Source organism: Crotalus tigris, unplaced genomic scaffold, assembly GCF_016545835.1.
Source record: "Crotalus tigris isolate CLP2741 ecotype Arizona unplaced genomic scaffold, ASM1654583v1 scf7180000017678.2327064, whole genome shotgun sequence".
Taxonomy (NCBI): domain Eukaryota; kingdom Metazoa; phylum Chordata; class Lepidosauria; order Squamata; family Viperidae; genus Crotalus; species Crotalus tigris.
This window is the reverse complement of record NW_024096561.1, coordinates 1,466,323-1,491,068: the sequence shown is the minus strand read 5'-3', so window position 1 is coordinate 1,491,068 and position 24,746 is coordinate 1,466,323. Positions and strand designations below refer to the sequence as shown.

General features: G+C 38.1%; 1 protein-coding gene and 1 long non-coding RNA gene across 6 annotated transcripts in view; one reads left to right on the top strand and one right to left on the bottom strand.

The window, feature by feature from the left end:
* The window catches only part of INPP5A (inositol polyphosphate-5-phosphatase A), a 291,517-nt gene that overhangs the window by 2,272 nt on the left and 264,499 nt on the right, over window positions 1-24,746 (bottom strand). For all 5 annotated transcript variants that reach the window (XM_039337449.1, XM_039337450.1, XM_039337448.1 and 2 more), the window contains 2 exons: window positions 8,564-8,675; window positions 1,456-1,524 (listed from right to left, as the gene is read on the bottom strand). In XM_039337449.1, coding sequence (XP_039193383.1) covers window positions 1,456-1,524; window positions 8,564-8,675 — 181 coding nt within the window. The remainder of the gene's footprint in view (window positions 1-1,455; window positions 1,525-8,563; window positions 8,676-24,746) is intronic.
* Window positions 11,879-24,746, top strand: part of LOC120305503 — a 43,062-nt gene continuing 30,194 nt past the window's right edge. Inside the window, exon 1 of the long non-coding RNA XR_005556058.1 lies at window positions 11,879-14,002. This is a non-coding gene — a long non-coding RNA (uncharacterized LOC120305503). The remainder of the gene's footprint in view (window positions 14,003-24,746) is intronic.

The following is a 24,746-nucleotide window of genomic DNA, read 5'->3' as shown; positions in this document are numbered from 1 at the left end:
GGAGTTGAAGTCCACATGCCTTAAAATTGTCAAGGTTGAGAAACACTGTGCTAGATGGCTTCTCCCTAGCTGGTCCCCAGGAGGCTGTTGGGGCCTGCAGTCCTGCTATTGGGTCAGGATTCAGGAGAAGGGGGCTACTAAGCTCAGGCCCTCTGAAATCAAGGACTGTAGTGGGTCCACTCTAGACATTCCTGAGCCTGGGTCCAGTTTCTGGTTTGGCCTCTACCCTCTGAGGCGAAGGAAAGAAATTCCCAGACTGTTTAACATCACGGGAGGAGACGTCATTCTGTTATTCGTTTAAACCAGAATTTTCCAATAAGGAAAAAGTCTCCTTTGAAGTAAGGACCACTATTGGTGACTTCATGGAATGTTCAGGTTCATCCTTGGCAACAATAGGGAAGTGGTTTACCACGGCTGCCTTCTGGGTTTCTGTTCCCTGCCCTCATTATCTCCCTAGGATTCTCTTTCAAATACCTGTAATACCTTATCAAAAGGTGTCTTTTGAAGCACATAAGGCTGCTTTCTGTCCCTAGGCAGTTTTAGGTAAAAAGTGCCAAGGGGCTTTTTGCCAAGTGGAAACACATTCAAGGATGCAGGTAACTCTATTTTTATTGCTTTCCCAGATGCTTCAGAAAAACCAATGCTTTTCGGAACTGGGAGAATAGTTTCCACTAGGCTGTTTTTATCATGTTTCTTCACCCTCTTCTCTCCCTTTCCTGTTCTCTGAAAAGTGAAGTATTTTTGCCTCACCCCTTTTTTTTCACCCTACAGGTTCCCTCGATTTTTTCTATCCAGATCGTATTGAAATATACCCTCAAATAAGTCCCAATTCATTCCCTGGGTTTTATTTCTTTTTACAAGGATGTACTCTTCACAACAGCCCTAGACTGCTTCTAGAGTGGCAGTTCTGATCAAACGGCAGCCTAGAACTTGTAGTTCACATGAATTAATGCTTAATGGAAGAAAAGAAAGAAGGAGGAAGAAATCCTTGATCTCTTGTAAAATTTGCACTATCTGTAAAATTCCATGGGCTAGTTTCTAATACTGTACTAACAACAACTACTACAGAAAAGCCATAGCATAACTAGACTCTCCCCCCCCCCGTTTATTTTCTGTTTTAAAAAAAATAAAAAGTTGTTTGCATATTCAGGACAATATTACTTGCGTTTTTTCATAAAAGCTATGAAAATAGTTTATGTAGAATAATTCTCATGAAAATAAATGTATCTGCAGATAATTTATGAGCGAGGCTGGGCAACTGCACAAATCCCTGCCAAGAATCCTGCTCGGCTTTCCTTGTCGCACATATTCTGCCAGAGTAATCAGTATTTTGGTTAATTCCAGAGGTCAGTGTCTTTTCAGCTCCAACTTAAAAACCTTTACCAGTAGCTGCCCACCCCACCCGATCTGCCATAGATGCACTGGGATGTCCATAACAGAAGTAGAAAAGATTACCTTGTGGTCCCCCATGCAGACATTTGGTCCTATGTGGTCATACACCACTTGCCGCTCATCATTTTCAGACTGAGTGAAAACATAAAAGAAGCTTCTAGTCATTACTGATATTTCGTGAAAATCATTTGCCCAAGGTTCAGAAACAGAGTTACGTAAATCAGTAAACCAAATTAATTGAAAAATAGTTTTTTTTACTTATTTACAATATATATTCATTTGCAAATAAGGTTCATCAAAATTAACAGCATCATTAGAATGCAGCACTCTGACACTATTATTTGACTTAAATATTACTTTAGCTATATAGGTTGGTGAATTTTTTTCAAGATCTGGGTCTGGATATTAATTTACTACTATTTAGCAACTTAAGAGGGTAGGTCATATTTTGACTGCAATCCTGGAAATTTGACTCTGGAACTGAATATTTACTTCTAAAGAGGCACAGACAACTTTGGACTGCTAATATTAAAAATGATACACTTCCAAACTTCAAAATGAAACAAAGAAACATGCTGCATTCAAAGAAGTTCCTCAATGCACCCATTATTCTTCCAAAGTCTACAGAGCATAAACTTAAAACACCTTCAGTTCTGTTACTGCATTGCAAACAATCTCTACTTATCATTATTATTTGACTTAAGTCAGCAAATGCAAACAATGAAAAGGTGTAGAACTGGGGATTTCAGCAACTCCTCCTGCATTCCGTGCTTTCGCCAAAATTAGCAAAGATTATTGGAGCATCCAGTCAGAAGCCCATTTCAATGTTATTTCACAGAGTGAGTTTTTAAAATGATTGGACTTAAAACTGTTAAAATTAGCTAAATTGAAATCATAATTGGAAATGGTCATGCCTCTAAGGACACAGTCATTAATTAATATTCTATAAGACACTGTCAACAGATCAAATCTATTAATTATCTTTTAGATTTTTACTGGTGAATTAATTAAAATAAATAGGTTGTTATCTTAATCCGGGTAACTCTGCTTAGCATGTGAATTAAGAATGAAATTTCATACACAATACACAATAAATTGAATTTACTTTAGCATAAAGACATCCACCTCCATTGAAACCAAGTAGAAAAACTTATTGAGTTCAACTGGTTTGAATGGATTAATTTTAACATAATGTTTAAATTGACACGGTCATGTAGAGCTGGGTTTCCTAAACCCTAGTCCAGGCTGGGCCAGGCTGTGACCCATTGGGAACCAGGCCATGCAAGCGGCAGGTAAGCATGTGAAACTGCATTTGTACAAGTGGCGCACACATAAAAACCATCCCCCCTCCCCCCTCACTGCCACTACTGCCAGGCTGCAGAGTTGGAAAGGTTGGGGACCGCTGATCTAAAGTATTTTCAATCCTGTTGACTGTATCTGAAACATCTGTCAATCTTAGATTTTTAAACTCCAATTATTCATTCATTATTAAAGCAGTTACTTAGGTGAGTGAGCTAGGACCCCCAGAGCAACAGTGATGTCACCAGCTAATCCTTTTAAACAGGAAGTGTCTTAGTGCTTCTGACACAAGTGCAGCAACTTAAGTCAGATGGGTGGTGTAGAAATTTCAGTAAATAAATAAATTTTAAAAAAACTTAATTAATTAGGACACTCATAAAATTGTTTTATGCTTCCAGTTTAAACCTTTTACCACAATATATATTTACCTATTAAATTTGATTAAATTTGGTTAAATTTAAATGTAACCTTGGTTAAATCTCTATTGAAGAAAAAAATGGAAATAACATAGAAGCAGGAGAAAAGGAACAATGTGACACACACACACACACACACACACACACACACACAGACACATATCATATTTCTTCATCAAGATCTATTTCTAAATAAAGTTATTTGGAATTAAGTTTTGATTTTTATGGTTCTAGCTTTCAACTAGATGTTAACACAACTACAAACTTCAGAGTGAAGAGTAAAAACATTAACATCAATGACAATTGTGCCACTGACTTTAGTAGAGTTTAAAATTTTTATACACATGTCTCTATCTCAAAATGAGTAGCAGCCGAACATTATTTTTCCCCTAACCAGCTTTATTTCCATTTGGTACTGGCATTTTTATTCCCTTCTTCCTTTCAAACAAATAATTACATTGACACAGCTTTTGCTACTGCATCGACCACTCCAACGTCTGCTTTGTTTATCCAGCTTAATGACCTTGCTAAAGCAATGACTTAAGAGAGAGGCTTGCAATTTCTCAGGCTGGTTAAACTGGGAGATAATTAAATCTGTAACCCACAGTCTCTCCCCAGATCTTTCATACATACGTACATGCCATGCGCAGCTGTGCTTGCAATTGGTTTACCACCCTAATTTATTTCAAATGAAAAATGGTCAAGCTTTCCCTCATCTGTAATCAAGTCAAGTTTGACTGGGTAAGAACTTTATATATAAACAGCCACATTTTAGACTATAAAGTTAAAACTGAATTATTTTTAATGCAGTAAGGAAGCTTAAGGTCACATTTGCTTCCTAGCATGCTTGCCTAGAAATCTGTATCTTTATCTATCTACACGCGCGTGCGCACACACATACACAACCTTAACCTTCTGCGTTGCATGCATGAACACTTTCTAATATTTCAAGCTCATAATGCCACTGCTATCGGAAGTGGAGATACATTCATCAAAAATGACTTGATAATTTACAAAGGCAGCATCAAATTGTAGATTTTCAAGTGCATAATCTTTAGACAGATAAACAAATTACACCAGCGCATGAACAGAAACACGCTCCACTCAGCTGAGCATTCATTACGCTATGCTCTCAGGCAGTTCTGTGACTCCAAAAGAGCGGGCAACCTTTGGCGTGTTAGGGCTCAGCAAGCATAAAATAACATGCTAGGGAGGTAACGGACCATGGCATGATAAATGAGGCTGTGCTAAAGCTGTTTACAGCCCATGTCTGTACAATCTGTAAAGCCCACTGTGTGGAGCTGATGGTTATGGCTGTCAGCTAATTTGGGCATAGATAAAAACCCTGGCCCTCAACAAACAAATATGAAACAAAGCAGCAGGGCTCACATTGCAGTTGCAAAATCTTATTTTCACTACTTCCATGTAGTATTTCAAAGCTAGGAAAGTGCTTTAAAGCTTGTTTGTTCATAAATCACCAGATCCCAATTTATTTCAATTTAGAAATTTGAAATTCAAACTGAGAACAGTGATTTTCCCTAAATTTTAGAATCAGCATTCGTATGGTAAGGTTTTAATAGTAGATTTCTCTACAGACAAGAAATTTAGCAAGTGAAACTTTTGACCAGTACAGATAGTCCTCACCTTATAACAGTTCATTTAGGGACTTCTGACTGTTTTTCATAGAATTGCAGCATCCCCATGGTCACATGATCAAAATTCAGATGCTTGGCAACTGACTCATGTTTATGATGGTTGCAAGGTCCTGGGGTCATGTGATCACTTTTTGCGACCTTCTGACAAGCAAAGTCAATGGGGGAGCCAGATTCCCTTAACAACCGTGTTAATAATAACGGCAGTGATTCACTTAACAACTGTGGAAAGAAAGGTAGTAAAATGGGATAAAATCCACTGTCCTAGTAACAGAAATCTAAGGCTCAATTGCAGTCATAAATCGAGGATTATGTGTACAAATCTGGGAAAATTCTCCATGATAATTTTTTATCTAGCCCCAGCACTTAAAAGGGGTGCTTCTGGAAAAAGAAATCCATTCTATGCATTAGTTCCAAGAAAAGAAAAACGTCAGATCTGCCCAATACACACAGATCTGCCCCTGGACTAAATTAGCAGCTCTAGCTATATCCTGAATCATTCCAGCATCTTAATCATATATTGCTGCCATATTAAATACTAATGCAAGAAGAAATGAAAAACAGAAAGTTATCTCATTAAAAAAGGGAGCAGTTAAATTTTGAGCTTCAAAACAGAGGGTAGAAATAAGTACAAATATCAATTAATTAGAAGTTCAGCTGGTACAGAGTACAACCACATATTGTTGAAGTAAGGTGGTTGCAATGTGATCTTTATAACGCTACCTGCTGCAGTATCTATGGAGATTCTCAGTCATCCAGGTCATGATTGTCCCAAAAGTGCTTTTTCAAAAGGCAACTGGATTTTCTTTGTTTTTCCTTGAGGACATTTTGCTTCTCATCCAAGGAACTTCTTCAGTTGCTCAGAACTGAAGAAGCTTCTTGGATGAGAAGTGAAATGTCTTCAAGGAAAAACAAAGAAAATCCAGTTGTTATGGTTCCGGCTAATGAAACACTTCAAAGAACTTCCAGGCATTGGCTTTCCCAAAAGTCATTTATTATGTTACAAAATGTTGGCACGGCATAACGAAGATGCTAAGCTAAGATCTAAAATTCCCACCCACTGAGTAGTATTTTGCTAGCATTTCCACTCCCTACTTTGCTGTCATAATAAATTAGCGTGAAAGGCAAAGGTTCCCTTCCTTTCAGTTTTCCCTCCTCCCTTCTCTGCTCTACATTAACTCTAAAAATACCAGACAGTTCTGCATATTTTGCCAAAGCAAGAATATACAGTATTTGCAGCGCTGACATTAGTTGCCTTTTGAAAAAGCACCTTTGAGACACCTACTACAGTGGTTACCTGTTTGTTTCTGAGCCAATCCAAGTGATTGTTAAAGCCTGCGTCAAACTGCCTTCATCTGTATCAAATGTTTCAACACGTTAAGACCAAAAATAGTGACCTTTGCCCCCAAATGCATAATCCATGTTTATTATTGTTTTTTTTAATTAAAAGTTTTATAAATTTATTACAATATAAACTCCCCCACCCCTTCCCCCCCACTTCCCAGAGCTGATTACAGGGTAAAATAAAATAATGAACAAATATAATCCAACTAACATAAACCAACTATACTTTCAATCAAAACCATAAGACACTTTAACTCCTTCTCAATACAAATATTAACAAATTAAGTCAAAAATAATAATATAATTAAAACTATTAATAATTATCTAAAATCTACTCAAAAGGTAATACTTTTCAACTTCATATTTCTTCTGAATATTATCAATCCATCTTCTCCAAACCATAATATATCTTTCTTGTGAAGTTTATTATTGGTTTTATTAATATTAATTTTTATATGTCGACCTCCTTGATATTTTTATTTAAAAGTTGCCTAGGAATATTTTAAATAGCATAAGCAAAGATATTTTCCATTTGATTAATCCTTCTACTGAGAGTGAAAGAAATTTGCAATCTACAGTATATAAATTGTAAAATGTTTGAGTAACAATTCTTGTGGAAATGGGATAGCCAGTAATCCCCATGAATATATTTCTCTGGAAAAAAGTTCACATGGTAATGGCAAGATCTGGTAATCAGAATTCTAGAATTGAATGTCCAGAATGCACCTTGTGGTTACAGGAGAGGAAAATTATTTGTGTGTGTATGTGTAGATTAGGTGAAGGAGAACAGGAAGGGAAAGTTCAGCTCAATTTCATGTATTTTAATTACTTGAATAGGTATTTGGACTATCTGAAAAAATGTAGATATATTATTTACATAAGACTGTGCTGACACAGAGTCCAACATAGAGTCATATACAAGGAATGTTATACAGAATAGCCCAAGATCCCTTCTAAACAATGGAGTTCTGAAAGTAGTAGGTGTTTAAAATCAAGAACTCTTTTTTCAAGTAAACACAGACAGCTTGAATTCCAGGCTTTGTTTAAATTACTGAACAAAGAATAATACCCTAATCAAAGGAAATGATTGTTATCATTGGGGCTTTAGCAAATGAACCTGGAAAAGGAAAGAAACGCAGCTACCCACCTCAGGTGCCTGTAAATTTCTTATAAAAGTCTTGGATGAATGATACTTAATAAATAGTAATATGTTTTGATGTCTCATTTTGACAAGAAATCATAGTTGCCACCTCTTGATCTTCAGAGTACTAGAAATTCCTTGTCACAGAGCTGCATTCAAAAATGTCCTGCACTATATGGTGCTTATGATGTTCTAGTCTTAACAAACAATCACATCATTCATTTGTTCTCTGCTATTATTTCCAAATGCTTAGGATTTGAGATGTGCTTTGAAATCAAATGGTGCTATGTTCACTTCTAGGATGAGAGTCAATGCCTTCTTTAGTCAGGCCTTTCGAGTACAACTTGGCGTTCTGTAACTTTTTAAATCAGATTTTTCACTTGTATGCTCTTCCTCTCTCCATCTAAGATGTAGTTGACTTTGATTGACTTTAATCAGCTTATAATTATATTAAAATTGGCACCAAAACAACAGAAAACACAGTGTAAACACTGTTGCACTGCATTATGAAGTTCCTAATGCCTGGTGGGAGAGCTCTGTTTTTAAGGCTTATGTAAGTGATGCCAAGGACAGTGTTATCCAAATCTCTGAAGGAAAGGTGCTCCATAAGGTGGAGGCCACCACACAAAAGCAGTACCTCACAACTATTGAGTATCCTAAATTTCGACACCAGGGATGAGCATATCCTCCAGAGGAAAGTGATCAAGAAGATATTTAGGTGTCAAGCTATATGGTGTCTTAAAGATTAAAACCAACACTTTGAATTGCACTCAGAAGCTATCTGAAAGCTACTGCACAGTCTGCAACACAAATATAGCTGTAGCAGCTTTCACTAATCAGCATGCAGGCCATTGTTTTCTCATCAATAGGAACTTCTATGTGGTCTTCAGAGGCAGACCCACTGCACTGCAAGAGTTCATACATCTTGTGATAAGGGAATGAGTCAACCTTTTCTATTTGTTAATTATCTTGAGCACTCAGTGAAAAAGTAGGATATAAAAGGAATGAATTTGAAGAGAGGCCCACAACTGTTTTTTCTTGATCACACTCCTCATTATATGAAACATCTTCCTGTCTGAGGTTCACGTTTTTGGAAGGCTTTAAAAAATATTGTCTTGAACTGCTTTTGATGTGGCTGATGGAGCTAGGCTGCCTTGATACATGGTTTTTTTTTTTATTCTCCATTTCCCTTATTTATAAACTGCCCTGGGGCCATGGAAGTGAATAGAAAACACTAATTGTATAAGAACATACACACACACACACACACACACACACACATATACATGCATCCCCAATTGTTTCAAGGACATTTTTACCTTCAAAATGAGTTCTTTGGCAGAATGTGACATAAGGATTCTGTCACACCAAGCTGGACATCTAGTGTTCATATATTGCATTCCCTGGCTACAATCTTCACTATATGGATAGCTGGAAAATAGGGAAAAAACAAATGGAACATCTGTTAGCAATTTACATCTAATTGCAAGACATCTTTATCAGCCCTTCATTCTATTAAACTTTATAAAAACCAAGCAAATATGCAAATATTTTCCAGTGTATTTACTATTCAGTCTCCAACCTCAAACTCTTTTAATGATCAGCACTATTTGGGGTTATTTAAATAAACAAAAGGTCTGCTGCTATGGAAATACAACATACCAATATAATCCATGTAAGACAGAAAGGGCTATTTTAACATGCCAGACAGGATATAGCTGCTGGGTCTGGGCCATTGGAGAGCATGCATTTTCCTTTCTTTCTGACAGCAACACTTACCTCTCTATAGGAAGGTACGCACATGCACATTGCTGGAGGGAGGTTATTATCCTGAATTTGAGACTAGGGACTGGAAACTAGTGCTTAAAATCAGAAAGTAATTTTAAGAATGTGAACATTTGCTGAATCTTGGCAACTTCTAATCCCCCAAACCTTGCCAAGAGGACTTTCCACAAGTTCCTTCACTCATTATCTGTAGCAGTAATATTTTTTTCTTATCTCTTAGGTAAGAAAAGATAAATCTTGTGGTAACTGAAGGCTGCTTTTAAACATTTTTGGAAAGGCTCTGGAGTACAAGAAACATTGTTATTATGTAAAATTACATAGGCATAATAGAGATTTTTGGATTTGCCTTGAAATTGAGAGGGATGGTTGGATAGTTCTTTTTTTTTTTAAACTATGTTAAGCCAGTTTTTAAGCATTAACTCTAATGTTATCATTTTCATGTACTTCGTACTTCAATAAATAATACTGTTGAGTTTTAGAAGTTGGGGTCACAAAGATTATATGTGTATATGGGGGGGATGCACACACAAAGCAGGATGTTTTGTGGCTGCAAGTGATGAGTCTATGATCTCAGGTAGTATCATTCAGAATTCACATACACAGCAACCAACTATGACTTATTGTGTTTCTTTTACATTTTTGCTCATCTTTATTTTCAGGATATACAATCAATTGCACATTTGTTGTTGTTGTTGTTAATTGCGAAGTTGTGTCCGACCCATCGCGACCCCATGGACAACATTCCTCCAGGTCTTCCTGTCCTCTACCATCTTCTGGAGTCCATTTAAGTTCACATCTACTGCTTCAGTGACTCCATCCAGCCATCTCATTCTCTGTCGTCCCCTTCTTCTATTGCCCTCAATCTTTCCCAGCATTAGGCCCTTTTCCAGTGAGTCCTTCTTTCTCATTAGGTGGCCAAAGTATTTGAGTTTCAACTTCAGGATCTGGCCTTCTAAAGAGCAGTCAGGGTTGATCTCTTCTAGGACTGACCGGTTTGAACGCCTTGCAGTCCAAGGGACTCGCGGGAGTCTTCTCCAGCACCATAGTTCAAAGGCCTCAATTCTTTGGCGCTCAGCCTTTCTTATGGTCCAACTTTCACAACCATACATTGCAACTGGGAAAACCATGGCCTGGACTATACACACTTTTGTTGGCAGGGTGATGTCTCTGCTTTTTAGTATGCTGTCTAGATTTGCCATAGCCTTCCTCCCCAGGAGCAAGCGTCTTTTAATTTCTTGGCTGCAGTCCCCATCTGTGGTGATCTTGGAGCCCAGGAAGATAAAATCTGTCACTACCTCCATTTCTTCCCCATCTATTTGCCAGGAATTGAGAGGGCCGGATGCCATGATTTTGGTTTTCTTAATGTTGAGTTTCAAGCCAACTTTTGCACTCTCTTTCTTCACCCGCATCAAGAGGCTCTTTAGTTCATCTTCACTTTCTGCCATTAGAGTGGTATCATCTGCATATCTTAGGTTGTTGATATTTCTCCCGGCAATCTTAATTCCAACTTTTGTTTCATCTAGCCCTGCCTTTCTCATGATGTGCTCTGCATATAAGTTAAATAGGCAGGGCGACAGTATACAGCCTTGCCGGACTCCTTTTCCAATTTTGAACCAATCAGTGGTTTCGTGTCCAGTTCTCACTGTTGCTTCTTGACCCGGCATATAGGTTTCTCAAGAGACAAATAAGATGGTCTGGTATTCCCATCTCTTTAAGAACTTGCCACAATTTGTTGTGATCCATATTTTATAATTCATAAGTCATTATAGGTTCTGATGTAGCTGGGAGTGAACATAAAAAACAACTCCATTTCTGTCATTAAACAAATCCATTTTTTGCCAAAAACTGGAAGTAAATGCTGATTTCTGACAAAAACAACATAAATTGCAATCATTGACCTTCGCTGCTGCAAATGTGAGACAGTTGCCAAATGCCCAAAATGCAGTCATGTGACTATAGGGGGAAGGCAACCATCGTACCAACTTCATATCTAGATCATAAGTATTTTGGGATGGTCTGTTGTAGGTTTGAAGAGTCATTAAGCTACATCAGAACCTATAATGACTTATGAATATGGTTGGTATATTGAGGTGAAAGATAATTTGCATGGGGTTAATTAAGGCTCTGATATTTAGGGCAAGTAACATTCTATAAGAATTTATGGATAGATTAATGGACATTTGGTGTTTTACGAGGGGTTGGAGTGGAGTGGTTTTCCCATAATAAGAGAGAACTTCTGAGAGAAATATTAAAATTACACAGGATAAATTACTGAAAAATTTATTTGACTGGGTGTGACTTGAGTTGATACATAGCTTGTCAATATATGGAGACACAAATTGGCAACTCAAAAGAGTATACTAATTTTTCTGAAAGACATAGATATTTTTCAAGAATAGAAATGACATAGATATTTTTCAAGAATAGAAATGATTTGAATTTTAAATAATTTGGCTAATTTTAAATAATTTGTTCATAAAGTAGACATATTATCAAAGACTTTTTCAGACCATAATCCAGTGAGTTTGTGCAAAGAAAATTAGTTCCCTCAGATGGAAGTCAAATGAAATGCTGTTACAAAAAGAAATAAAAGCAGCGGACTGTAAAGAGAAATTAAAAGAATTTTAAAGATGGCAGACAGCTGAAAAGAGGTCAATATAGCATTAATTTAAGAATGGCAAAACCTAGGGTGGCATGAAAAGGGAGATCAGCTAGAATCCCTACAGCAGTGTTTCTCAACCTTGACAATTTTAAGGCATGTGGACTTCAACTCCCAGAATTCCACAGCCAGCAATGCTGGCTGTGGAATTCTGGGAGTTGAAGTCCACATGCCTTAAAATTGTCAAGGTTGAGAAACACTGCCCTACAGTCATAAGCAAAGTCCTAGCCTCCTTGAGTGCAGTTGACGCTTATCTAACTTTAATCAGGTGGTAACCATTAGGTAAGAAGATTTTTATGCATAAGCTTTTAGCAATAAATCAGCTTAACTGAACCTTCACATGTGGACCTGGTGTTTTGCACCAATTAATATCTAAAGAAGGCCAAGATTTGTTTTCAACAAGAAACTATTGGCCAAAATTATTCTGGAATAGTGATTATAAGTGGCTTACAATGGTTTTGGCTGAGAGGTTGAAAATAATTTTGCAAGAATGTATTTATGAAGATCAATGTGGGGTTTTATCTAAAAGACAGTTAAGGATAATATTACAAATGTTGTGGGAAATTTTGGAATATTTAGAACAACATAATGAAAAAACAAGCTACATTAATTTTCTTAGATGCAGAGAATGCCTTTGACAATTTGAATTGGTTTTCCTGTTTAAAGTTTTGAAACATGAAATTTGAAAAGAATTTTATTAAATAGGTAAGACTTAGATGTGAAAGAGAGCACAAATAATTATTACTGAAGAACTAACAAAACACTGAGATACAAAAAAGTGACAGGACAAGGATCCTCATTTAGTTCTTGAAATATTGAACAGAGATATAAGACAAGGTGAGAGAATTGCAGGAATCAGGATTAAAAGAGAAACTTAAGGGTAGTCCTCAATTTATGAACATTAGCTCAGAACACTGGCAATTACAATGACACTAAACACAGGGACTTACAACTGTCCTCCAGGTTATGGCTGTTGCAGCGCTCCTGCAGTCACACTGTCAAAATTAGGGTATTTGGCAGCCTGCCTGCACTTCCAACTGCAGGGTTTCTTCAGTTCTGCCTACCCACCTATCTCCCTCCATCTATGACCTTTTGGACTCCTGCCACCCAGTGCTCTATCACCCCAGTTGACATTTGTCCTCTTGTTGTTCCTGCTGTTGACAAGGCGTGCTCAGCCTGGTGACTGGGCCAGGCTGAAGCAGCTCTTTGGCTATTAAAAAGAAAAAAGAAAAGTCAGAGCAGTCCCAGAGCTGCAGCTGATTTCATTTTGCAAAACTATTTTTAGTAAATATTAAGGTTCTGGTAGGTACCATATTGCCAATCCCTATAAACTTTAACCATTAGAAATACAGACAAAGCTCTAGTTTAATGTGGACAATAATCTACATAATTCCTATAATAATAGTTAATGTAATCATAACATATTTTTTCTTGATGACATTGGTTTGCAAGAGCTTTGGTTTCAGGCAATAACTATATACTTTGCCCAAGATCAAAGTAGATACTATATAAAAAGCGTATTAAGAAACCAGATGCCCCCTTTGCTGCTTGAAAAGCTGTTTCGTAGGATATTAGCCTCTCTTGCTGCTGTGCTCCTGGTATTTCTCCAAATGAAGCTCTATGATAAAGTGGGATTGTTATTGAGATAAGAAACTAAAAAATGGAATCTACACGAATGGAACCAGGCAAGGCTCCTTTTCTGTTAATTTTTCTAGTTTTCAGAATTCTTGGCAAATCACATTTGAATTTCTTTTGGTGATTGTTCTGAACTTCATTGCTGGAAATGGCAGTGAGTGTTATCATTGCTGTTGTTTTCTCTTGTTCCTTTTTCCATAATGCTGAAACCTCCATGGTGTTGATGCCACAAAATTTGAAAAATGGTATTGTGAGGTAGTCCCTCATAATGACTTCCCCAGCATTTAACTAAAGTGTGGGAAGGTAGGGATACTGTAGACTGCTAGAAAGATGGATGTACAATGGAAGATTAGACACTTATAAGCATCTGTTGAACATCTTATTAATACAATTGTGCAAGAACAGCACATTCTTCCACTGAGAATGTAACTGAATGTTTCTTCTGCTTTAAAATAAATGTTGCAGTTAGTTCTCTTTCACCAGGATGAATGAGAGCCAATAAGAAAAAATGCAGGGAAATGGTTCTGCCTGGCATTGCTTATCAGGTAAGAATGCAGTGGGTTTCACCCAGAGGACCAATGACTCTTAGGAGTAATGCAAGTTTAGACTATCTTCAGTTAACCACAAGAAGAACAGATGAGCAGAAAGATGCAAAATAATTCAAAGAAATCTGCAAACAGTACGTAAAAAAGGCTTACGTTTTTGTGAATGGTTTCAAGTTGAATTATATGCTGTCTATTATATTTTAAACTCTGCTGTTATTAGGTTTTATAATGGAATTGCTTTATTTAAAGTGCCACAGTTTTAATTGTCACTTAGAGGAATTTAATTTTTTAAATAAAATAATTAAATATTTCAAATAAATAATTAAATTGGGGCTTACATTAAGGAATGCTACTTATTTATATTAGCTATTTATTTATTTATTTATTTTCAAATATTTATGTCGCCCAATCCCAAAGGACTCAGGGCGGCGTACAAAGTTAAAACAATGATAAAACAATAAAATAAAACAGTCATACCGCGAGTCCGATCATATCCCGGCCCTCCGGGGACATCAGCCCCAGGCCTGTCGGAACAGGAGAGTTTTAATGGCTCTCTTAAAGGCCGGCAGGGTGGGAGTAGTTCGAACCTTGGGGGGAAGTTGATTCCACCAGGTCGGAGCCACCACAGAAAAGGCCCTTCCCCGAGGGCCCACCAGCCGACACTGTCTGGCCGACGGGACCCGAAGGAGGCCCACTCTATGGGACCTCACCGGTCTCTGGGAACTATGTGGCAGAATGCGGTCCTGTAAGTAACCTGGCCCTATGCCATGAAGGGCTTTGAAGGTGATAACCAACACCTTGAATTGCGTCCGGAGACCCACAGGAAGCCAGTACAGCTTGCGGAGGATAGGTGACACGTGGGCGTACCTTGGCGTGCCCATAATCGCTCTCGTGGCTGCGTTCTGAACCAACTGCAGCCTCCGAACGCCCTTCAAAGGTAGCCCCATGTAGAGCACGTTACAGTAATCCAGTCTTGAGGTGACAAGGGCATGAGTGACTGTGAATAAAGCCTCCTGGTCCAAATAAGGCCGCAACTGGTGCACTAGGTGAACCTGTGCAAAGGTCCCCCTGGCCACAGCTGATAGATGTTGTTCCAGATTTAGCTGTGAGTCCAGGAGGACACCCAAGTTGCGTGCCTGCACTGAGGGAGGTAAATTTGCCCCCCCCCAGGACTAAAGATGGACCGTCCAGTTGGCCTTTGGGAGGCAAGACCCAGAGGCACTCGGTCTTGTCAGGGTTGAGTCTAAGCCTGTTCACCCCCATCCAGACCCTCACATCTTCCAGGCACCGGCACATCAAGTTGACTGCTTCACTGAAAGGACACGGGGTGGAGATATATAATTGGGTATCATCCGCGTACTGATGATACCTCACCCCGTGTCGCCGAATGATCTCACCCAGCGGTTTCATGTAATGTTAAAAAGGAGGGGGGACAGGACTGAGCCCTGAGGCACCCCATGATCGAGGTGCCTAGGGGTCGATCTCTGTCCGCCCGCCAACACCAACTGCGACCTGTCAGAGAGGTAGGAGGAGAACCACCGCAATATGGTGCCGCCCACCCCCACCTCTCCGAGACGACGCAAAAGGATACCATGGTCGATGGTATCGAAAGCCGCTGAGAGGTCAAGAAGCACCAGGATAGAGGAATAACCCCTATCCCAGGCTCGCCAGAGGTCATCGGTCAGTGCGACCAAAGCAGTCTCAGTGCTGTAGCCGGGCCTGAAACCAGATTGAAAAGGGTCCAGATAACTGGTTTCATCCAAGGATCGCAAGAGTTGAGACGCCACCACCTTCTCTACAACCTTCCCCACAAAGGGGAGGTTGGAGACGGGACGAAAGTTCTTCAAAACAGCTGGGTCCAGGGAAGGCTTCTTGAGGAGGGGCTTCACCACCGCTTCCTTTAAAGGTTGCGGGAAAGACCCCTCCATCAAGGAGGCATTGATTATTGCCTGGAGCCAGCCTCGTGTCACCTCCCTACTGGCAGAAACCAGCCAGGAGGGGCACGGGTCCAATAAACAGGTGGCGGCATTCATTGCCCTCACGGCCTTGTCCACTTCACAGGCTCAATCTCGCTCCAGATAATATGACTAAGACCAGCCCCTGGCAACTCGGCTGGCACTGCCCAGTCAGAGTCCAGGTCCCTCTGAATCTGAGCGATTTTGTCCGAAAGAAACTGAACAAACTCCTCAGCTCTCCCCTACAAGGGTTCCTCCGCCTCCTCCACTTTAAGAAGGGAGCGGGTCACCCTAAACAAGGCGGCCGGGCGAGATTCTGCGGACGCAATAAGTGCGGAAAAGTGAACACACTTTGCCGCCCTTATCGCCACTAAATAAGTCCTAAGATAGGCTCTTAATAGTGATCGGTCAGATTCAGAGTTACTGGCCCTCCAATGTCGCTCTAGACGTCTCTTGTGGCGCTTCATCTCCCGGAGTTCCTCAGTAAACCAAGGCGCCCTCCGGGGACCACTACCACAGAGAGGTCGCAAAGGCGCAATTCGATCCAGGGCCCCGGATGCCGCCTCATTCCAGGCCGCAACCAGGGACCTGGATGAGTTGTGGACAAGGGAGTCAGGTATTTCCCCAAGCTCCTCCTGGAACCGATCTGGGTCCATTAGGCGCCTGGGGCGGAACCACCTAGTCGGCTCCCTCTCCCTGCGATGGGGGAGTGATGCTCTGAAGTCCAGCCTCAATAGGAAATGATCTGTCCATGACAAGGGCGAGATCTCTATTCCCCTTAATTCTAGATCATGTCTCCATTGCCCCGAGAGAAACACAAGGTCGAGTGTGTGACCACCCCTATGAGTTGGATCCTGAATTACCTGGGTCAGGTCCATGGTTGCCATGGAAGCCATGAACTCCTGCGCCGCCTCTGAGCGATCGCCGAGTGATGGAAGGTTAAAGTCCCCCAGTACTATAAGTCTACTACTTATTTATATTATATTAGCAAGTGTTTACACAGCAAATTTATACAAAAACTAAGGATAATTGGGAAAATAGAACAATAAAAGTATAAGGATTAAATACATGTGGAAAAGTATTCTAGTTTTTGCTGGATTTGAAAAGAAATCAAAGCTTTCAAGATAAAAGTTTTAAAATAAGATTTGTGGGATTGAAAGCAAATGCTTTCATGCTTGAAGAGAAACTTATTTACCACCCTACTTGGTGTGATATTCTAAAACTGAGATGCATAGCTCTCTACCAAATGGGTTTACAAGCTACACTGCCATTAAAAAGATTAGTTGTGGCAAACAGCCAACTAAAGTGTACTGAACGTATTGGAACAAACCAGTGAACTCAATACCTTTTCCACCTCATCAAACCTAACAAGACTCATTTTCAAAACATATTATGAGAATTCAATTTGCTGCTTCACTGCCATACAGAAGTACAGCTTATTTTCTGAATGTTCGTGGGAGGATTTGATGATGTAATATTCTTGCTAGCAGAAGCTCTTTGTCTGCAATTTAAGGCTTGACTTTTGCAGAGAGCCTATTAATATAGTTCTGCTTTTAGGTGGTGCATGAACCTGATATAACAAGCCTATTCTTTTATGAGAAATTATTCAAATCCATCATATTTGATATTGCTCATCCTTTTCATAGCACTAACTTTCTAAGCTTGCTAGTGTTATGCTCCAGGTATAGTGCATAGGCCTGCCAAGAACTGTAAAGCATTTAATATAAAGTCTGCAAATTGGTATTCTGAAGTTTCTTTTAATGTTCATATGGTTTGTAAAATTGGTATTCTTAATGCATCCTTAGATCTTCTAATAACAATAGCCATACATAGAATTATTGAAAATAGGTATAACAAATAGAATGAATGTCACCAGTTGAACAGGATTTGTGATTTCTGTGGCAACCATGGACTTATCCAAAATAACAGAGAGCCTGTGCATACTGAGGACTGAATTTTAGATCTGTGGTTTATTTCAGGGCAGCTGTGATATGGTCTGGTGTTGGAGGATATTACCATTGCTGAAGACAGATTACTCTCTGGTTGTTCTCTTGCTTGCTGGTGCTATGGGAAGTTGGGGCCTGTTCAATTGGTCAGTCCCAGAGTACTGATGGATCCTGTTGGGTTTCTAAAAAGAGCTTAGGATATTTCCCGAAGATCTAATGTGCAGTCCAGCCAATGCCTTGGTTGCAACCTGGACTAGGAAGATTACCAAGGCCTTGGTCTGGATTGTTTTTATGTAGTCTATTTCTATGCATTGAACCCAGGGTGCACCTTCAGAACATTAAATGTCAGAAGCAACAACTGGAGTACCACCAAAGGAAGACAAAGAATGAATCCAAATGAACACATAAAGAGTCCATATTTGGTTTATATCGTAGAGATAAAGCTGGCAAAACATTATCTTTTCCACCATTGTTCTCTGTGAATTACACCACAGCCATGTCTAGAGTGGCCTGTTGTCTGCTGGGGAGGACAGATCATAAATCTACCTACAGGCCATGCTGAGGACTACTAATAATATGTAGCAGATAAAGTTGCACTGGGTTTGCTCGGAGCTGGACTCTGACTGGGCAGAAGCAAATAAGTTGGCTAGGACATGATCTTGTAATGTTATCAGTAATGTTAATAGGGGTCAACCTATTCTCTAAAGCACTTGAAGGTGGGCAAGAAGCAATGGATGGAAACTAATCAAGGAGACAACCAAACTAGAACTAAGGAGAAATTTCCTGACTGTTAGAACAGTTAATCAATGGAATGACTGGTCTCCAGAAGTTGTGGGTGCTCCAAAACTGGAGGTTTTTAAGAAGAGATTGGACAACCATTTGTCTGAAATGATATAGGGTTTCCTGCTTGAGCGGAAGGTTAGGCTAGAAGATGTCCAAGCCCCTTCTAGCTGTTATTCTGTTATATTTTATTTTCTAATCACTTTTGGAAATTATTTGTTAACTGATTTTCAGTATTAGGAACCTTTGGGACAACTGTAGCTATGGATGAGTTTCCTTCAATCCTTAGCAAAAGATGTTTTAAATACATGTTTAAGAACTTAAAAATACTATACTTTTTAATAAACAGCCAAAGACTTGGACGATGGTTTTGGAAAATTGCAAATGGACTTAAAGATCCAAACGGATTTGAAATAAGATTTTGAAATTAATTATCGAAATCCTTCCTGTTATTGTTTTGAACTCTTTAAAAAACATGATAGGATGGAACTTTGAAGGTTGGACACCTGGTGAAGTGAAGGAACACAGAAAAAAATTAAGATTACAATTAAAGGAGAAGAATATTTAAAGGTGACTTAGCAATGCAGAATGAAGCAAAATGCTTTAACATTGGATATACTGAGGGATATTTGTGGACATGGACCCAGAAATTAGTTATAACATTGTCTGCCATTATAGACAGATTGTGTTTAGATGATGTGATAGAAGAAGAACAAGTTTACCGGACGAGACTGATACAGATCTAAAGTGAATTTAAAAATGACATGTTACAAGAATGATATAGAAGAAGATGCTACACTAGATAAATAAATGGAACAGGTTGATGTCTTAATAATTAAAAGGCATAGACAAATAATAAAGAGATACCTTTGTTATCTGGATAACTTTCCTACATTGTATTTACAAAAAAGTTAAAAGTTTTGAAGAATTTTGTTAAAAGGGACAAAGAAAAAAATATGAAAATAAATATGGCACTATTTGAAAGGATTAAAGATCAAGATTGTTAGAAGGAAAAATATAAAGTTGGTTTATTTGATCCATATTAAAATAAATATGTTGTTATCTCTGGTAATTTTAATAGATTTTTGCTGATTATGAGGTTTTATGGATTTGTTTATAAATAAGTAATGGGACATGGGAAGAAGATATCATTTGTTGTACTTACCAAATTCTGTAAAATAATTGTTCTAGGAGCCCTGGTTGCGCAATGGTTAGAATGCAGTATTGCTAGCAAACTCTGCCCACAACCTAGAGTTCGATCCTGACGGAGCTCAAGGTTGATTCAGCCTTCTATCCTTCCATGGTCAATAAATAAAGATCCAGATTGTTGGGAGCAATATGCTAACATTGTAAACCACCAGAGAGTGCTGTAAAACACTATGGGGCAGTAAATAAGTCTAAGTGCTATTGCTATTGCTATGTTCCATATAAGACAGGCTTCACTGGAACAAATTCGTGGAATAATGATGAGGATTTCTCAGTGCCACTTTAGAGGGAAATGCAGGATATCAATTGAACAAGCAAACAAATACTCTTTCGCAGCCTTCCTTCAGCTATATAATTTCATTTGGTTTAGCTTGCAACATCTCTCTGTTTCCCAACTCTCTCAACACAATAGGATTCTTCAAAGCACATGAGAAAAATTGTCATTTTTGAGTGCACTATTATGATAAAGCCCTGTTCTGAGATAAACAGTTCTATCTGGAAGAAAGAAAAAATGAAAATTTTCAGTCTTTCTTAATTCATAACTTAACATTCACCAGAAATCTCTTCAACCTTTAATAAATCACATTGCTAAAGATGTCCATTCCCTCTTAATACTGCCCAAAAAAGTTGTACAGATGTGCCTTGCATTCACCAGAAGTTGAACTTTTCTCAAGGGTATCTTTAGCTTTTTCCTTAGTCAAATCAACTTTGACCTCTCCTTATTAGACTTCCCTGAAAAAAAAAATGACACTGGACTACTCTGCAAAGTTGTTCAAAATCATTTTTTCTTCCTATGGATATAAATAAGGTGACATTGAAAGACCTGAATAATTTATAATACATATATACATCAATGATACATATACATATATACATCAATAATAGGATTTATCTGCATGGACTGCAGGACATTTAAACAAATCTAGAAAAATATTTTTAAAAAAAATTAAGTTATGAATTTAAAATATTTCAAATGCCTCTCTTTTCTCGTATGTTTTTGTTTTAAGTATACCTCTGCCAATTCACAGTTATAACACCCAAATTTCTGAGTTGATTTTTATGAGGCAGCAATAATTTCTCACTAGGGAAGATTCTCCAGACAAGAAGTAGATTAATCACTATTTGAACTATTCCCTCATTGTTTAAAAATACCAAAAAGCAGCCTTAAAAAAAAGATTTATAATGTTTCTAGGATCCTTGATAGCCACATTTAGGTCAGAGCACAAAACCATCTATCTTGAATTTTTGATAAGTATTAGGGTAGCCTGCATACTTGAAAATATATATTCTGAACATCTCAATAAGAAAATATTAAAAATCCATAGAAAAACCATAGAAAAGTAATTGTAAGAGAGATCTATTAAATATTATCCATGGAATAAATAGATATATTCTAATATACACACAGAAATATAGCTATACTTCATAAAATTCCTGGTGCTTTATAGCATCAAAATAAAAATATCCATAAGCCAAATACACACACACACACACACACACACACACACACACACACACACACACACACACACCTATATATCTGATAAATATTTATAAACTGATCAACAACCCACCCTGGTATTCCGAGTCCAAATGATGGCTATTACAGATAAATAGTTTCACAGATAGACCTTTCTGAACAGATGTCTGGGCCAAGCAGTTCCCAACAGCTGGAGTATAAAAATATCCTTCATAGAAAAAGATCATGGACACACAATCCACATATTTGTCTATTCAATGCACCTGATAGTTGAGGTTCCCCTCTGGATACCAAGCTAGTAGAATTAAATTGGTTAGTTTGCATATAGAAAACTATAATAGCCCTTTCTAATGCTCTGTGAACCAACTGGTCAAGATATATATCTCATTTCATCAAAATCAGGAGGGTAAACATGGCCTGCAAACATGGAAGTTAAGGTACAACGTCTTAAACAGCTGCTGCTTGCATAATATTAAAACACCATGGTGACTAAACTAATAAAGTCAAGGGTCATAAAAAAGGTCTGTGTATATATAAACCACACAATTCAGTAGCAAAGGGAAATTAGGGTAAACACAGTCAAAGCTGAATACAGTACTTAATGCAAAAATGGAGAAAAGATATGCACTGTGAATCTTTCCTGTTTGGTTTACGACCATATACTGTATTTTAATAAACTCTTTCACAGACATTGAAAGTGATTCTTTTGAGTAGATCTGTATAGACTTGTAACTTCAATTTGAAAGTGGCATAGGTGATGTAGTAAATATTTTTCTACCATTTCAAGTTATATGGCTTCTACTATGTTGCAATTACCTCAATCCAGCAGTCCCTTACAGAGTTAGCTGCTTTAGCATCATGGATGAAATGATAATGTTTCTATTTCGCTAACAGGCTAAAACTAGTATAATTTTTATTATCAAGTAACAGGTTATTTGTTCCAAAGTAAAATATTCTTGAACAGATTGAAAAATATATCTACCACTAACACATGGAATTTTGGGAGTGTTAATGCAATACATTGGTATATCCTAAGTTTTCGGGTGTATTTTGGCACCTAAAATTCCTGGTTTATATATATATGGTAAGACAAGTAACTAAGATATCATTAGATACATCACTACAATACTACCTCTTATAGAAGAAATAAACACTTTCTTAATCTAATATAGTAAACATCAATACAGCCAATCTACATGTTAAATAAACTCTGGACAATTTGTTATACTCATTTTTTCCATCATTACTTTGTTACTGCAAAGTTGATTACAGGTAGTCCTCGACTTACAATCATTCATTTAGTCAGCATTCAAAGTTATGAAGACACTGAAAAAAGTGACTTATGACCATCATGGTCACATGATTAGAATTCAGATGCATGGAAATTCACATGTATTTATGACGGTTGCAGTATCCTGGAGTCATGTGCTCACCTTTTATGAATCTTCTGACAAGCAAAGTCAACAGGGGAGCCAGATTCATTAAACAACTGCTTTACTAACTTAATGATCACTTAACAACTTTGGCAAGAAAAGTTGTAAAATGGGGCAAAACTCACTTAGCAACTATCTTGTTTAGCAATGGAAATTTTGGGGTCAGTTCTGGTTGTTAAGTCAAAGACTGCCTGTAGTTCAAAATGCAGGATAAATCTTGATAACTCAGATCCTGACAATGATGGGAGTGAGATTTATACTGTTTAGAATTAAACTTAACTAATTTGTACTTCTTAATTATCAATGCTGTAATGGAAGCAGTGGAAAACTAAAGTAACATAATGAGTGCCTTCTAAGAAGGACAGAACAAATTTCTGTATTTCAGAGTAACCTTGTTTGATGTTGCTCAACATGATACACAGCAAAAAAACCTGTGCTATTCTGTAATAAGAGACATCGGCAGGAGAAATCAGAAAAAGTCAAGATGGCAGCTGCAACCATGTGATCAGGGCAGTGCTTTAACTGTATGGTTGCAGCAGCCATCTTGATTTTTTTGATCCCTCCTCCTCTTCAGATGCCCTGTGTTTAGTTGAATAAAATGAAGAGGTTTTATAGAAATAAGATTGTGAGAGAAAGTCTAATGATTCAAAAATGTGCATAGGCTATAGAGCAAACTAAAGAAACCAAATCTGAGAAGAAAACCCCTAGCACGATGAGATCTGACCTATTATTCTTTCTTCCAAGTGTCAGGGTAAAGAAACTGTCAGCTCAGAAGGAGAGAGGAAAGAGAGAGGGAAAAAAATTAGAGGAGAGAAGATATCTAAGACACGAACATATGTCCAAGCAGTAAATTACATGACAGCCTAATGCAATGACAAACAAGAACAGGTCACTTTAAGAGAATGATTAATACATGAGATTACTTTGCATGCACCCTTATCTTAAAGCAAACCTTGTAGGTGGGTGTGAACCCCTGGTAAGTCAGCTCCTATCTCCTTCATACAACAGCTACAAGAATAATTATAATTAATGGAGAGAGGTGATAAAGTTAACAATTGCCCACCTGTATCGTGGCTAACCACAATGTCCTTATTTTGTTTTTCACACCTATTGCCTTTCCATAGTGATTATAGTCTACCAAATACCTATTTCTAGCTCACCCTAAGCTTCCTGTTTGCTGAATGTCAAGGTGTCAGGCAGCTGATAGAACCTACAGTGTTCAAAAGAATGACAGTGTGTTATAACTAGCATAGTACAAAATAAGAGTATATTAGAAACAAAAAAAGGCTTGAATTTTGCTGCAGACAAGATTCCTGAAAAACTTCTCAGGTGTCAGGCAAATTAGTTCTGACACCAACAAGCCACAAGTAGACTGTGCCAATTGTCTGGCTGGCAAAAATGTAAATGCAATGTAATCAAGATTTGCCCAGCAAGCACTTTTGTTAGTTGAGTGCCAGCTTTCAGCAGAAGAGAGAATTCCTCAGTGCACATAAGGGGAAAAATTGAACAATTGTATCATTTGCTTCTTTTTTAATACATAGTGGTATAAAAATAGAAAGCTATTAGTAAATAGTAAAGAACGATGATTTATACCTTTGAAAAAACAAGGACATAACTTGACATTAATTTGATATCCTATCTTGCTCTGAAGCTGTTAATCATAGTTTCACTCTTCAAGCAAGACTATATTACATTTAATTGAAGCTTCATTGTTTATTTGCCAGCTGTCATAAATTGCAGGTTCACAACAGGTGTACAGAAATTAGGACTTTATTGCACAAATTAGAAGTATCATGTCAATGGTATGAACTGTGTTGGTGCAGTGGTTACAATGCAGTATTGCAGGCTAACTCACTGCTCACTCCAGGAGTTCGATTCTGAGTGGCTCAAGGTTGACTCAGACTTCCATCCTTCCGAAGTTGGTAAAATTAGTACCCAGATGGTTGGGGGCAATAGGTTGACTCTGTAAACCGCTTAGAGCAGTGTTTCTCAACCTTGACAATTTTAAGGCATGTGGACTTCAACTCCCAGAATTCCACATGCCTTAAAATTGTCAAGGTTGAGAAACACTGGCTTAG